The sequence below is a fragment of the Colletotrichum gloeosporioides genome, assembly GCF_011800055.1.
Source record: "Colletotrichum gloeosporioides strain Lc1 chromosome Unknown consensus_8, whole genome shotgun sequence".
Taxonomy (NCBI): domain Eukaryota; kingdom Fungi; phylum Ascomycota; class Sordariomycetes; order Glomerellales; family Glomerellaceae; genus Colletotrichum; species Colletotrichum gloeosporioides.
The window spans coordinates 67870-81455 of NW_025544653.1; the positions used below are offsets into that span (position 1 = coordinate 67870).

The 13586-nt window shown below is 52.4% G+C and overlaps 4 protein-coding genes across 4 annotated transcripts; 2 read left to right on the forward strand and 2 right to left on the reverse strand.

Moving 5' to 3' along the window:
• Nucleotides 1–558: 558 nt before the first annotated feature.
• Nucleotides 559–2056, forward strand: GCG54_00010359 (Isocitrate dehydrogenase [NAD] subunit 1; the record flags this gene model as incomplete). The annotated part of the gene is made up of 3 exons (XM_045410284.1): nt 559–591; nt 910–1919; nt 1972–2056. The coding sequence occupies 3 exons, from the start codon at nt 559–561 to the stop codon at nt 2054–2056; spliced, it is 1128 nt and encodes a 375-aa protein (XP_045270182.1).
• A 4103-nt stretch (nt 2057–6159) lies between these two features.
• GCG54_00010360 (putative FAD-linked oxidoreductase) lies at nt 6160–7857 on the reverse strand (the record flags this gene model as incomplete). The annotated part of the gene is made up of 2 exons (XM_045410285.1): nt 6160–7653; nt 7762–7857. The coding sequence occupies 2 exons, from the start codon at nt 7855–7857 to the stop codon at nt 6160–6162; spliced, it is 1590 nt and encodes a 529-aa protein (XP_045270183.1).
• Nucleotides 7858–9743: 1886 nt separating this feature from the next.
• Nucleotides 9744–11408, forward strand: GCG54_00010361 (uncharacterized protein; the record flags this gene model as incomplete). Its single annotated transcript, XM_045410286.1, has 5 exons — nt 9744–9939; nt 10256–10329; nt 10386–10762; nt 10832–10927; nt 10997–11408. 5 exons carry the CDS (start codon nt 9744–9746, stop codon nt 11406–11408), a joined length of 1155 nt encoding a protein of 384 aa, XP_045270184.1.
• Nucleotides 11409–11842: 434 nt separating this feature from the next.
• On the reverse strand, nt 11843–13108 carry GCG54_00010362 (putative fungistatic metabolite; the record flags this gene model as incomplete). Its single annotated transcript, XM_045410287.1, has 1 exon — nt 11843–13108. The coding sequence occupies one exon, from the start codon at nt 13106–13108 to the stop codon at nt 11843–11845; it is 1266 nt and encodes a 421-aa protein (XP_045270185.1).
• Between the last annotated feature and the right edge of the window lie 478 nt (nt 13109–13586).

Consider the following 13586-nt stretch of genomic DNA (forward strand, 5'->3'; position numbering starts at 1 on the left):
TCCGGAGCTCAGCCGAGAAGGAAGTGTCGACATCAGCTAGTCCTAATAAGGGATGGTGCCCCACGTCTGGTTCCTTCCCTTCCCGAGATTTCAGTGAAGGCTCTTTCCTCTGGCGCAGCGCAGTCGCTCTTTCCCGCGGATGTCATCCTCCATTGTTCCGACCGTCCGGAAAAAAGAAGCGGGGCTTTTTCACGGCTTCAGCCACTCACAGCGCTGAAAGCGGCCGCCACTGACGGAAGGCAGTCGCAGCCAGGCAGGTGCAGGTCCTCAAGTCACTGAAGGAAAGCCCGTCCAGGCCGGGTGGCACCTGCAGCGCAGTTTTTTGGGCAGGCAGTGGCATTGCAGTGCGGCATTTGACCCAAGCCAGACCAGACTCTGAACAAGCAGGAGCCAACCTCGAGAAATCCCACTCTTTTTTTCCTACTCCTTCCCTTTCGCAGATAGGACCAGACCAGACCTAAACACCACCTCTCCTTCCTCCGACCTCCGAACCATTTTTTTGACGTTCGACCCTCTCCCCTCCGAATACCCTCACCAAGCACCACACGACCGCCCACGATGCTGTCCCGAGGATCCGCCCGCACTGCGCAGGTATGTGAAGAGACCCAATTGGCGCCCCGTTGAGCCGAGGCCTGGTGTGTCTGTGTGTGGTGTAGTGTTTTTTCGGCCGGATGTGTGTAGCGCGGGCCGATGTTGGCGGGGAAGAAAGGACAACAACACAGCACCATCGCCATGTCACGATAACGACATCTTCACGAAAATTGGCTAGGAATGCGCACGGGAAGAGGCAGACATACCAGGACGCCAACATGCACACACACATCACGGACTCCAACAGCTCGGCTCCACACTGCCACATAACCAACATATCAACACACAGACAGACATGGCTAACCCGCTGTCCTCCAGATTCTGCGCACCGCGCAGCCCGCGCGCGCCTACGCCACGGTCGGCTCTGACATCTTCAAGCCCACCAAGTTCGGCGGAAAGTACACGGTCACCCTGATCCCCGGTGACGGTATCGGTGCCGAGGTCGCCGAGAGCGTCAAGACCATCTTCAAGGCCGACAACGTCCCCATCGAGTGGGAGCAGGTCGAGGTTTCCGGCCTCAACACCACCTCCCCCGAGAAGACTGAGGACCTCTTCCGCGAGTCCGTCGCCTCCCTCCGCCGCAACAAGCTCGGCCTCAAGGGTATCCTCCACACCCCCATCGAGCGTTCCGGCCACCAGTCCTTCAACGTTGCCATGCGCCAGGAGCTCGACATCTACGCCTCCATCTCCCTCATCAAGAACATCCCCGGCTACCAGACCCGCCACGAGAACGTCGACCTCGCCATCATTCGTGAGAACACCGAGGGCGAGTACTCTGGCCTCGAGCACCAGTCCGTCCCCGGCGTCGTCGAGTCCCTCAAGATCATCACCCGCGCCAAGTCTGAGCGCATCGCCAAGTTTGCCTTCAACTTCGCCCTTGCCAACAACCGCAAGAAGGTTACCTGCATCCACAAGGCCAACATCATGAAGCTGGCCGACGGTCTCTTCCGCTCCACCTTCCACCGCGTCGCCAACGACTACCCCACCCTCGAGGTCAACGACATGATTGTCGACAACGCCTCCATGCAGGCCGTCTCCCGCCCCCAGCAGTTCGACGTCATGGTCATGCCTAACCTGTACGGTGGCATTCTGTCCAACATTGGCGCCGCCCTCGTCGGTGGTGCCGGTATCGTCCCCGGCTGCAACATGGGCCGCGACGTCGCCGTCTTCGAGCCCGGTTGCCGTCACGTCGGTCTCGACATCAAGGGCAAGGACCAGGCCAACCCCACCGCCCTGATCCTGTCCGGCTCCATGCTCCTCCGCCACCTCGGTCTTGATGACCACGCCAACCGCATCTCCCAGGCCATCTACGGCGTCATTGCCGACGGGTAAGTCTCAATCTCCGTAGTCTGCCTCAAACCGCCGCTAACAACCCCGCAGCAAGGTCCGCACCCGCGACATGGGCGGTGATGCCACCACCCACCAGTTCACAAAGGCCATCCTCGACAAGATGGACACCTTGTAAATTGCCCCACCATAATGTGTAGCTATAGACACAATAACACACACAACAACCTACACCTCGGCGCCGACCTTTTTTTCCTCCAACTCAAAGACCTTTCCCTGCGACATTAGACGTTGGTCCGTTTCCGTAAACAAGAGGCGCGACTTGGGGGTGACGGGAGATAGATACCAACCCACGCGGTCGAATTGCATAAAAGCGGAGGATGGTAAACAACTGTTAGAATTTTCTCTGTTTTTTTTGGACACTGGGGAGCCCGGTGGGAAGGGGGGAGGTCTCGGCGGGAAGATTGTAGTTGTACCAAGTTGTACGTAGCATAGGAGTCACGCAAAGCATATGAATTCCCTTTTTCCGTCTTCAACTCTGGGCACCCAAGATTTCTTATGTGCGCACTACGAGTGCTGTGGCAAGCGTTCCTGGTCACGGCATAGCCTTTCCGCCCCATGATGAATTCCCCCGATGCGTTTCGCCAGCCATGGCCCGTGGGGTAAAACGATAGCCTCGTGCCGAGAAGCCCGTTCCAAAAATCCCCCGAACTACTTCAGCCTCGTCTGTTCCAACGAACCAACGTCCTCGGATTGGACACGCTTGTGGGAGGCTGTTTCGGCTCGGAGGGGTGGTTCGCGCGCGGGTTGTGTGCTCGGGTAACGTCGGCAATCCGAGGGGCTGGCTCGGCTGGCCGAGATCTTGTCTCGGGGTAAGTCGGAACGGCCGAGTTGAAGAATCGGAGAAGGAAGGAATTATGGGGCGGTTGGTGTTGAACATTTGCGTGCTGAAGACTTCAACGCAAGAAAAATGAGATGCGATCGCAGCGATCGCAATGAATATTATTTCTTTTTTCTTATGAAGGTTGATGACGCGATCTAATTGCTCGCTTGCTAGGACCACCTCTAACATTTGCACTTCTCTTCGTTGCGTATTTAGACAGCAAGGTCTTGCAAGTTCTACTATAGTAATGTGAACAACCTAATGTGGTTGATGGAGAATAAGCTATAGACTAAGACGCGAAGGGATGATGCTCTCGACACTAAAGATCTTCGCAGCTACAGTCGCAGTTAAGTAGGGTGTTCACCCACAATTTAATGAAGCGACGTTTAGCAGAAGTGCCTATGTCGGTGTAGTCTTATTGCAACGCAAAACGGGGTCTACTTTTATAAATATGTTGAATCATGTGTAATGAAGCTTAAACATAATGGACGGATGTGGGTTGTTGCCTTGCTGATTTTATGCTGGAGCGAGTATATTTTAATGAGATGACTGCAGCAAGTCTGGCGATCAAACAGACAATTAATCCAATGTCGGTATCGCTGTCCTTCTAGGAATTGAGAATCTGTCCAGCAGGTCTAGCAACAGCTCCGCTTGCACAGCTTGAACTGCCGCATGGTCCCTGTGAGAGGGGTCTATCATATACCTGTGTATAATATCCGCAGGACGACCGAGACGTCAAACGGAGGCATCACAATATAAATGTCAACTAGAGTTCCTATGTGCAGAGACAGCTGGAAGGTTAGGAAGAGGAATGCTTCCAATGTGACAGATAGAAACCTGGAAAGCGATTTAATTATGTAAGCCTTCGCTCCTTGTTCCCTATAGAATATGAATTGAGTGGCGTGAGTTAGAACATACTGGGACCGCAAAAATAGATGATTTGGTAGTGCTATGTTTCTAACATGCACTGCTGCGTTTGGAACCTGCCCAGCTGAGCATGGGGATGTCGACCGTCACAGCGTGCGTTTTACTCAGGACTGCAGTATGAATACTTCCAATCACCTCAGCTGCATAGGTGTAGGATGGAAAACGCTGAAGGATGAGCAATTCGCAATAGGGGCATTACGAATTTGCAGAACGGGGAGATGTGGCAGACAGAGTCGTTTCACATCTGCGAAGCCTTGTCTCCAGCCGCCATGTGTGTAATCATTGGTGAAACACTGCTAAGACTGCTGCTGGACTGTAAATTTAGTGTTTACACCCGCCACTGAAGTATCTCCACGCAAATTGGATATTATTCTGTTGTTTCGCGGCCGAAGTCCACGTAGGCTGGAGACTCTGGTGGTTAGCGTAAGTCTTTTCGCTATTACGATCGTGCTCAACTCCAGCCCATACATACCTCCTTGCCGGCTAATGATTACGCAAGAACACTCATGAGACACAGGTATTGAGGCATAGAGACCATGGGTGGGCGCCGGGTCTTGCGTTGAAATAAACCCTTGCTGAGGGGATATCTAATGCTCGGGCGACTGTTACAGCACAGTCTTATCGGCTGATACTTGCTGTTGTATAAAGAGCAAGCTACCGCCCAATGTCTGTGTCGCTTACTATGTCTAGGCGACGTGTAATTCTTTTATAATCAACTGGCGTCTTTTCTGAGGGTATGACGTAGTAGGCTGTCGTGAGTGAAGAGTTTCAAGCCCAGGTACGAGCCATCCAAGTGGCAAGTACAAAGTCCAGCGGATCTTGATCTGGTTTTGTCCTCAAATGGAATGAAATGGCGAATTGCACCCATCCATCGGAATCCTTTGTCAATATCGTCGTTTCTCATAATGGTCTGACTTTGTTCCGCGGCTGGTAGATGAATATTCTCGAATACTGCGCACGTTTCGATCGCTACTGAGAGATGGATACTGCTAATCAAGCATTCGAATATTCCAGGGATTGAGGCGCTGAAGGTTGATGTACGACGGCAACGCGGTATTGGTGACATGGGGAGGTTTCACCAGAGTCAGTCACCAGTGCACTAAATGTTCTTTACTCTTCTTGTCTGTTACGCCCAGGCAGTGTCGGGGTCCCTGATGGACTATACATTTGATACTTTCATAGAACTCAAAAGCCAGGCCGGGCAATGTAGTTGTCGGGAGATTGTCATGGTCAGATCCACTGGTGATCGAGATGACAGTGAGTGGTTCCAGCTGGTCTCCTCGTCACTAATGCCTGCGGAAATCTTACTCCTACCCAACGTTTCCAAGGAAGAAAATGTGACATAATACTTGCAGGACAGCCGCGATGGATACTGACAGATATATAGAAAAGCATCGCTCTCCGGGCGATCGAGAGCTTGCTTAATGTTATAAAATAACGACCCATAGCAGTTGCAGGACTCAGAAGATGTAATCCTGACGTTTCCAGGGAGGGGAGGGTGTCATTTTGAACCAAGGAACGGCGCAGTTACTTCAAGCATGTCGATTTCAAGGTTTCAGTCTCAAAGAGAGCAGTTTCTGAGGCTTTGGTATTTTTAAAGCAAAACGGGGATTCCTTCAGTACGATGATTGTGTCGTGGTAACGTGCCGGTTCGTAAGAGATGTTATAGCGACTAAGACAATGCTTCCCTGCAAGGTACGGTAAATTCTGAAGTCGCAGCATCCAAAAGGCCTTTGTCGACGGAATGAAAAGCCTTCCGAAGGAAGTTTGGCTTTCAACTAGCCCAGGCACCATCACAATGAGGCAGTGCCATTCCGCAGACGCAACTTGCAACTCAAGACCATCATGGAATATGGGGACTGAGTGTGCAATTCCACTGAAAGGTTTGATATATCTTGTGTGTCTGCGCTGCCTTGTGACTCGTCGCTCTTCGACAGCTGTCTACCGGGACAACAAGTTGGCTGGCCCGGCTAGGGGCCGCAGGGCACGCATGAAGCCCAGCAAATAGAAAACCACTTAAAGACGACTCGGAATTTTCACATTTGGACAACAATATCTCCGTGACTGACCTCCTAGGTCTGGAATCGAAGTGCTGCCTGGTACGAGGCTTTCTAACTCGCGTCGTGGTACAGACTCGGTGGTTTTTAATGCCTTTGCTAGTTTCAATGAAGCCGGATGTCTGATCACGAAGTGAAAAAGAAAAAGCAGTCAATAAAGAGTGCTTTTAAGTCCCCATTTTACCCCTAGATTACCTGGAAAGGAACTTCAAGGTTGTTGAGGGCAGGGCATTGATGAGTTCTGCGGCAGTTCATTTGCACTGCCTGGTGAAACAGATTCCACGTTTCTTTTGAAGTTGCATGTCTTGAACATTATGGATGAATTCTGCGTTTCATCATTTATGTGACTAGAACATTAATTTTCATGTGGATAATCATGAAAATCGATCGTTAGTTCTCGACAGCCCGAACCCTTCAGACAGGAATCTTGAATCCTGAACGGCGAAGATTCTGGAAAACACCACTAGGGTCATACTTGGCAGAAGCAGCCTTGAGCTTAGAAACAGCAGCCTCTCCAAAGGTTGAAATGACATCTTGCACCTTGTGGGCATAGTTGAGGTACTTCCACTCCCATGCAACTCCCAAAGAGACCGCGTGAGCCTCCACATCGTCAATGTAAGCCTTGATCAAAGGGAATGCAATGGCCTCCTTGTCAGCACCGTTGATGGCGAACGTGAGCAGGAACATGATGCCGTTGCCCCTCTGGATGTAGTGATCCAAGCCCATAATGTTGCCTCCATTCTGGACGCCTTTCTCAACGATAGACTTGGTGATCGGTTGAAACATGCAAAGAGTGTTGAAGCCGGACTCGACACCAACGGCCGCCTCCAGATCCGCAACTAGGGTGTAGTGCTTATCCGCTGCGTAGTTGATGATGCGGGCGTCGTTGTCGAAAGCCAGCGTAAACCAGGCGTTTCGGAAGCCGGGGGGCTGACCTTGGCCAAGCTCGTTGGCGACGTTGGACATGAGGTCGAGCTTCGTGGTGTCCTGCGTGATGTTGCCGGCAGCGAAGTACCCATCAAACGCCGGGGGTCTGACCTTTCCCAAGGCGTTCTCGATCGCAGCGTTGAGGAACATGCCGCCTGCCGAGGGCAGGTACACCCAGTACATAATGGACGAGCTGTTCTCGTCCTTGTAGACGTTCTCTGTGAAGTCTACCAGCGCGTCAACGACCTTCGGGCCGGAGCTGAGGTCGTAGAAGATGTTGCCGCCCCAGATGACGGGGTTCGTTGGGTCGGGGAACTCAATGGCGTACATGTCGAAGCGGGTGACGAGGCCGAGGTTGGCGCCGCTGCCCTTCAGACCCTGCCAGAGGTCGGGGTTGGACGTCGCGTTGGCGTTGACGATGGAGCCGTCCGCGAGTACAACCTCGAAGTTTGCGACGTTGTCGGCGGCCATGCCGTGGGATGCGGAGTGGAATGAGTTGCCGCCCCCAGTGATGAAGCCACCGGTGCCAACCGTTCCGGCTCGGCCGCCGGTGACGACGACGCCATGGGGTGCGAGGGTGTCGTAGACTGTTTGCCAATGACCGCCGGGCTGGATGGAGGCAAGCTTCGTGTCGGGGTTGTAGGTGGTGCCGTTCATGTAACCTAGGTAGGAACTGTCAATGTGAAGTTTCATAATGCGATCAAGAGACGACGTACCAAAGTCGATAGTCACACCATCCTCAACACTGTTTGACCCAGCAAAGGATCCGTGACCCCCACCGCGAACGCCAAATGTGCAGTTATTGGCGACCAAAGTCTTGATGATGGCAGACACATCCTCGGCAGTCGATGGCTGAGCGATGCACCACGGGTTTAGAGCTGCACTGACGGACCAGTATGTGCTCATGCGATCCGTATAGTCGGTCGAGTCAGGGAAGAACACCTTGTCAGCCAGGCCGGTCGTCTTGCTCAGTTTTAAGCACTGTCCGCATGATGGTTAGTATCGCTATCAACTCTTGAAGCATCCCACATGGCACAGAGCGGAAAAAGGGAAACCGCCAAGACCTGTAGAAAAGGGACAGCGACTCACGCATGCTGTCGAATCAAGGTAGGTCTGCTGTGCCAAGACAGCCGAGGCACACGAAGCAGCAGCGCTCAACGCGAGACTCGCGCTGGTTGACTTCATGGTTTCGGCTTTGGCCCGGCGGGATGGCTTTGGTGGAATTGACTGCCCGGGCAAGATACCTCAGGTGTGCGATCACTAATAGCACCTCGCAAAGCCAAGCCAGAAGAGGCGCGCAGAATGAGAGAATATGGTTACACACCAACGAAGAGGGATGCCAGGGCAGCCAATTTCACGCGATTGCCGTGGTCTCGTCCTTATATTCGCCTCGTCTCACCGACCCGCGGAAGACATTATCCTATGCAGCTGGTGTGCCGTGGACCCCTGTGAGACCTAGCATCGGAGAACTAGCCTGTCAAGATGCATTGCAGGAGGGGTTCAAAAGACCTGCGCTGTAGGGTGGCATCGGGAGCGTCAATAGAGCAATCTTCTCGGGTTGCGCAGCTTCATTGATACGACAACGCTGAACACCTCTACGTGGGAGTGGCCGAGCTGCGTTGGCAGACTCACTTCCATCGAAGTAAACCTAGGGTCCTGGACACGCGGAAGTGGCTGACCTGGTCCCGAGTCCAGCCAACAAGTCCAATTGAGGGTCTTCACAAGAAGCCCTAGGTGTCGAATAAGTGGTGATCAATGTCGTTTATGTACGTCTGGCCTCATCGTTCAAAGACCCAGTCTGCGCCCTGCATGGGGGGTTAGCGAACATGGGGAAAGAAGTCCGAAGCAACGAATGGTGAATTCGTGTTTCTACTGCCCATATGGGGCCCTGCTGACCGTGCCGTGCGCTGTATCATGTTGGTGCTCTAGGTGGCCGGGGTACGCCCCTGCAACGCCGATGCAGGCCAAAGTCAGAGTAACAACGCGCCAACATTCCCCAGCTTGGGGCCGCAAAAGAGAGTTCCGCCGAAGCTAAACTGGACGCATGCTTCCGTGGTCAAGGTTCAACGACTAGGGGCTGCCGAAGCCCTACGCAAGCGACCTGCTTGAGGGGGAAGTGATGGACAAAAATCTTTAGCAGGCCCAGAGGATAGGCTGCAGATTTATGTCGGGGCCTATTTCCTGTGTTCCTCTTCCATTTCTGACTACTCTGGGAGTCAGCCCTGGTACTGTAGAGATTTCTGTTGCATCTCGTCTGAAGACGCACATGTAATGCTGCTGCACAGCTGGCAACTGATGGCCCGGGGACATTGGCTCTCTACGCCCTACATGAGGGCCACATATCCATACGGCGCCTGTCGTGTTTCGCTTTCGTCCATTCGGTCTTTTGGAAAAGCCGCACAGTCAGCTGGACATCCTGAGATACTGGATCCAAAGAGCGAACAACATGGATCTTGCGCAAAGCTGCCACTGTAGCACGGGCAGATAAGTAAACAATTAAGACACGAAGCCAAATTTCTCGCATGTGAAAAGTAGCTACTTCATACTCGGATGATTTGGCTTCGCAAAAGATGGCCACGCCCAGACTTTGATGGCGTAGGCTCGTTGTTCCAGTCGCTTCCGTCACGCCATCTCGCATGGAGGATGTTTCCCTCCATAGGCAGATAGTAATGGAGAAGAGAACTCCATTCTGGCTTCAAAACCACGACAAGTCGCGATTTTAGGGTTCAACCAGGAACCTACAATGCAGGGACTCCCATTGAGGCCAGTCAAGAAACGCGTGGTATGAATCAGGCTATCAGCACAGGACATGCATCGCCGAAATGGAACTCAAACTGTCAGAAGCAGGACGAAGGTTTCCTTTGGCCCGACTACTGTTTAAGTTCTTCTATACATAACCGGCACTCTTCCAAGCACACTTCTTTTGCTTTTACCGCTCGGGGACCATTCTTCTGGAAGGCGACGGTCTACTCCTTTTCCGTCGACTCGGGTCGGTGTGCTCTCTTCAACTTCATGACAACTCTTCCACATCCCATCAAAATCGTGGGACGCAACATCACTCCGTGTCCACGATGCCCGTGGTCAATGGCGTAGTCACGCTGCTTCCAGCGCCGGAAGGCTACGTGGTCAATTTCGACCATCCACAGCGGCAGGCTGTTCCGGCGGCTTTCTGGGTATGCGGGGTGGGATCTTTTTTGAGTGCATTGCTCATGGCGCAGCGTCTGTATACGAAAGCATTCCTTGTCGGCCGCCTGCAACTTGACGATTGTAAGCTGAGAACCACCTCACTCTGACCCCCTTCTCTCAAGTATGGCACAAGACAACAGCGCGGTACCCATGCTGACTTACTGCTCGGTAGTATTTCTCCTTTTGGCTTGGGTAAGTCCCAACAGTCTGGAACTCTAGATCACATCGCACTGCAGGCATAAGCGAGCTGTGCCTCGCCAAGTCTCGGCATCTTGTGAAGGTTGCATCATGCTGATATGTGACTTCAGCTCACGTCAATAACGACTATCGCATTGTGTACACGTAGGTCTGCTCAATGTTGATGAAGTCTCCCTAATGTTGACGATAATTTAAACAGACATGTTCGCGGTGGGTGCTGGCGGAGTCCACGCCTGGGAGATTCCGATAGAGAAGTTCCACATCTTCATGATGGTAAATGGCTATGGATCAGCAGAAGACGGCAACTACTGACATGTCATCAAACTTAGGACGTCTTCCTCGCCGCCCCTATCTACACGATCTGCGGAAGCTTCGCCAAAGTCTCTCTTCTAATCTTCTACATGCGACTATCGCCTCACAGATGGTTCAAGTGGGCGGTATGGATCACGTTGGGTGTCATCATAAGCTACAGTGCTGCTCTTTTCTTTGCTCTCATCTTTGCGTGTGATCCAATAGCAATGAGTTGGGACGTGACAATCACCGAAGGGACATGTATCGACCGCCCGGCAATTTACATTGCGACAGCCGTCGCCAATATCGTGTCCGATGTCATGATTTTCTCGTTGCCTATTCCGATCGTGGTGAAGCTAAAAATACCACGCCGGCAGAAGATCGGGTTATTCTTCATATTCGCAGTCGGTTCTCTGTAAGTACAACCAAAATCTCTCTTTGTGACGCGAAACGAAAAGACGACTGACTCCTTTGACTTCTTAAGAACCGTTGTTACTTCTCTCATCAGAGTCTCGCTGCTCCCCGCCATGTTGACCAGTCTGGACCAAACCTGGGCCATCTCCTACGCTAGTCTCTGGATGTAAGTAGACGATGGCGTCCCAAATCGGATTCCTATGGTTTCATCTTGCTCACGTGGTATTCCTCGCAGCATTGTCGAAGCAAATCTGCTCATTATCTGCGCCGCTCTTCCGACTCTTCGGAAGTTCTTCCGGCACGTCGCCCCAAAGATAATCGGCGAAAGCACATATGCAAAGGGAAGCAAGAAGAGTGTCACGGGCAGCACAACCATCAGCCGTATGACCATCGGAGGCTCGAATGGCAGACCAAGTCGAAACGGGCACCCGCCGCCCGACGAAGACGACGGCGAAGCGTTTGATATGGAAAGGGGAGGAGGTGATCGTTCGGCCTCACGAACTACCCCTGCTTACAAAGATACTCCATCTTATCATGACGATATTTCCGCAGAACAGGCCATCAATCTGAATAACGCGATCATCCAGACCAGGACTGTCACCGTGGAGGTTAGTTTCAAAAAGAAGAGACCCAATGGGTGGTCATAGCATCGTTCATTCACAGCTTGGAGAAGTACGGCGAACTTTTGGGGGGTTTCTGCCGATCTTTTCACCCACATTATACGTGGGAATTTTAGCATATGCAAGCAGCAAATACATGTACCAAGATTTCTCGCTCATGTGGTCACCAAATGGGCCGGTATTTAAAACTAGAGAAAATTCGGTTTGAAGACGTATCAGCTAGAAGAGAAATCGTCGTATTATATGATAGTCTATTGCCGATGCCAGTAACACTGCTGCCCCCCACGAGTATGCTCGCCATATTCACTCATGAAGCTGGACGAAGCTAGATACTATCCACCCAAGTCGACACATCGTGGCCCTGGTTGTAGCATTCGATAAACATTTGCCACAATCCACTTTCAGCAGATAAAATGGAATCAACTCGAGTACCTGCCACTGACTGGGGCAGCCATCAAGGATCATGCAGGCGGGTTAATGCTGTAGAGACTGAGTCTGTTACCGTTGCCGCAGAACTGTGTACCGTCTCCTTTACAATGCTGGCTGCAGTCTGCCTCTGGAGCCTTTGTGCCTCCGAGTGTATTGCCACAGTAGCACTCGCCGCCGTACTCGAGACCGAAGTATGCATAACTCTTGCAGAAATTCGCGCATTTCTCGACCGACATGTCGTCGGCAAACAAGATGTTCTCCTTCAAGGAACGGCCGTTGATGTTGTCGTTCCAGCATGACTGATACCAGAAGCCGTTTGTGCTACCGGTCGGGTTGGCAGTAGCTGTGATGGATCCGGAGGGAAGAGCAAAGACATTGAGACGATTTCCATCGCCGCATAGCTCGGCGTTGTTGCCTTTGCACTTCATCGTGCACTCAGTCTCGGCCACCTTCTTGCTGGCGGTGTCCAAAGAGTTTCCACAGTAGCACTCGCCAGAGTACTCGACGCCAAAGACTCCGTAGTTCGAGGAGCTGCAGAAAGAGGCGCACATCTCGAGGGTCATGGCGCCATCAAACTTGACTGCCCCCGATAGTACACGTTGGGGGACATTGTCGGTGTAACAACCCTGATATGCAAAGTTGGAAACGGTAGCGGGAGATGAGATAGTGCCCGTATTGGAAGTGCTTCCGGGATTGTATGCAGCGTTGGCATTAGGTCCGTAGACGCTCAGCCTCAAGCTGCCTCCACAGGTCTCGGAGCTAGATCCAGTGCATGTCATCGAACATTCCGCATCCGGAGCGCTGACAGTCGGGAGGGTGTTGCCGCACCAGCATTCTCGAGACCATTGTGTGCCGAAGTACGTGTACCCAGCGCAGTTGGCAGCGCATGCTGCTGCCGTCATGGAGTCGGAGGTAAATTGCTTGCTGGGAAGCACGCGGGTGTTGCCATCGGCGAAGCAGCCAACATAAGGAGTATCGGCAAGGGTCGCGTGGGTGGCAGGGAAGTACAACCAACGCTCGTAGACGCTGATGCGGCTGGCAGCACCGCAGGTCTGCAAGGATGAGCCGCTGCAAGGCCAACTGCATTCTGTTGAAACTGCGACAACTTGATTTTCCTGAATGGTGTTGCCGCACCAGCATTCCTTTGCGTACTCGACCCCGAAGTATTTGTAGTTGGAGCAGAAGCTGCTACACTTTTCGATGGTCATGTCATTGGCGACCAATGTAGCGGCTCCCAGCGTGCGCTGTCCATGAACCAAGTCCGTATAGCATGATTGATAGCTGTAGCCTTGGCCCATGATCGATTCCCTGAGTGCGGAACAGCTTGGGATGGATAGCAGAGACAGAGTTGAAGAACTGTAGAAGAGGGAGAGAACGATGGAACCTCAAACGAGATGGGGCTGAAAGCATGCAATAGAATGATTTGGGACAAGGAAGGTGAAGCGACGACCCTTGAAAGAGCTCATATACTGGCAGGTGGATTGCATTTTGAATTGTAAGAATTGCCTGAAGAAGTGACTGTGAGCTTCAGAGTACCAGAGTAGTTTATTAGAATAAGCTTGTTTTGACTCTAGTCCCAATAGTCACGATGATGGCTTTTGCCTTTCTGACCCAACCGCTTGGTAGCTCGTTGCGCTAACAGCCAGCCGAACGGCTCCCAGGAGCAAAAGCGACGCCTCTTTTCCAACGCGGAGGGGGTTTGGGCCTAATTCAGGCTAGAATAGGGGCAGCACACATTAAGTTCTGAAGCCACACTTTATTCAGCTCATCAAGCTA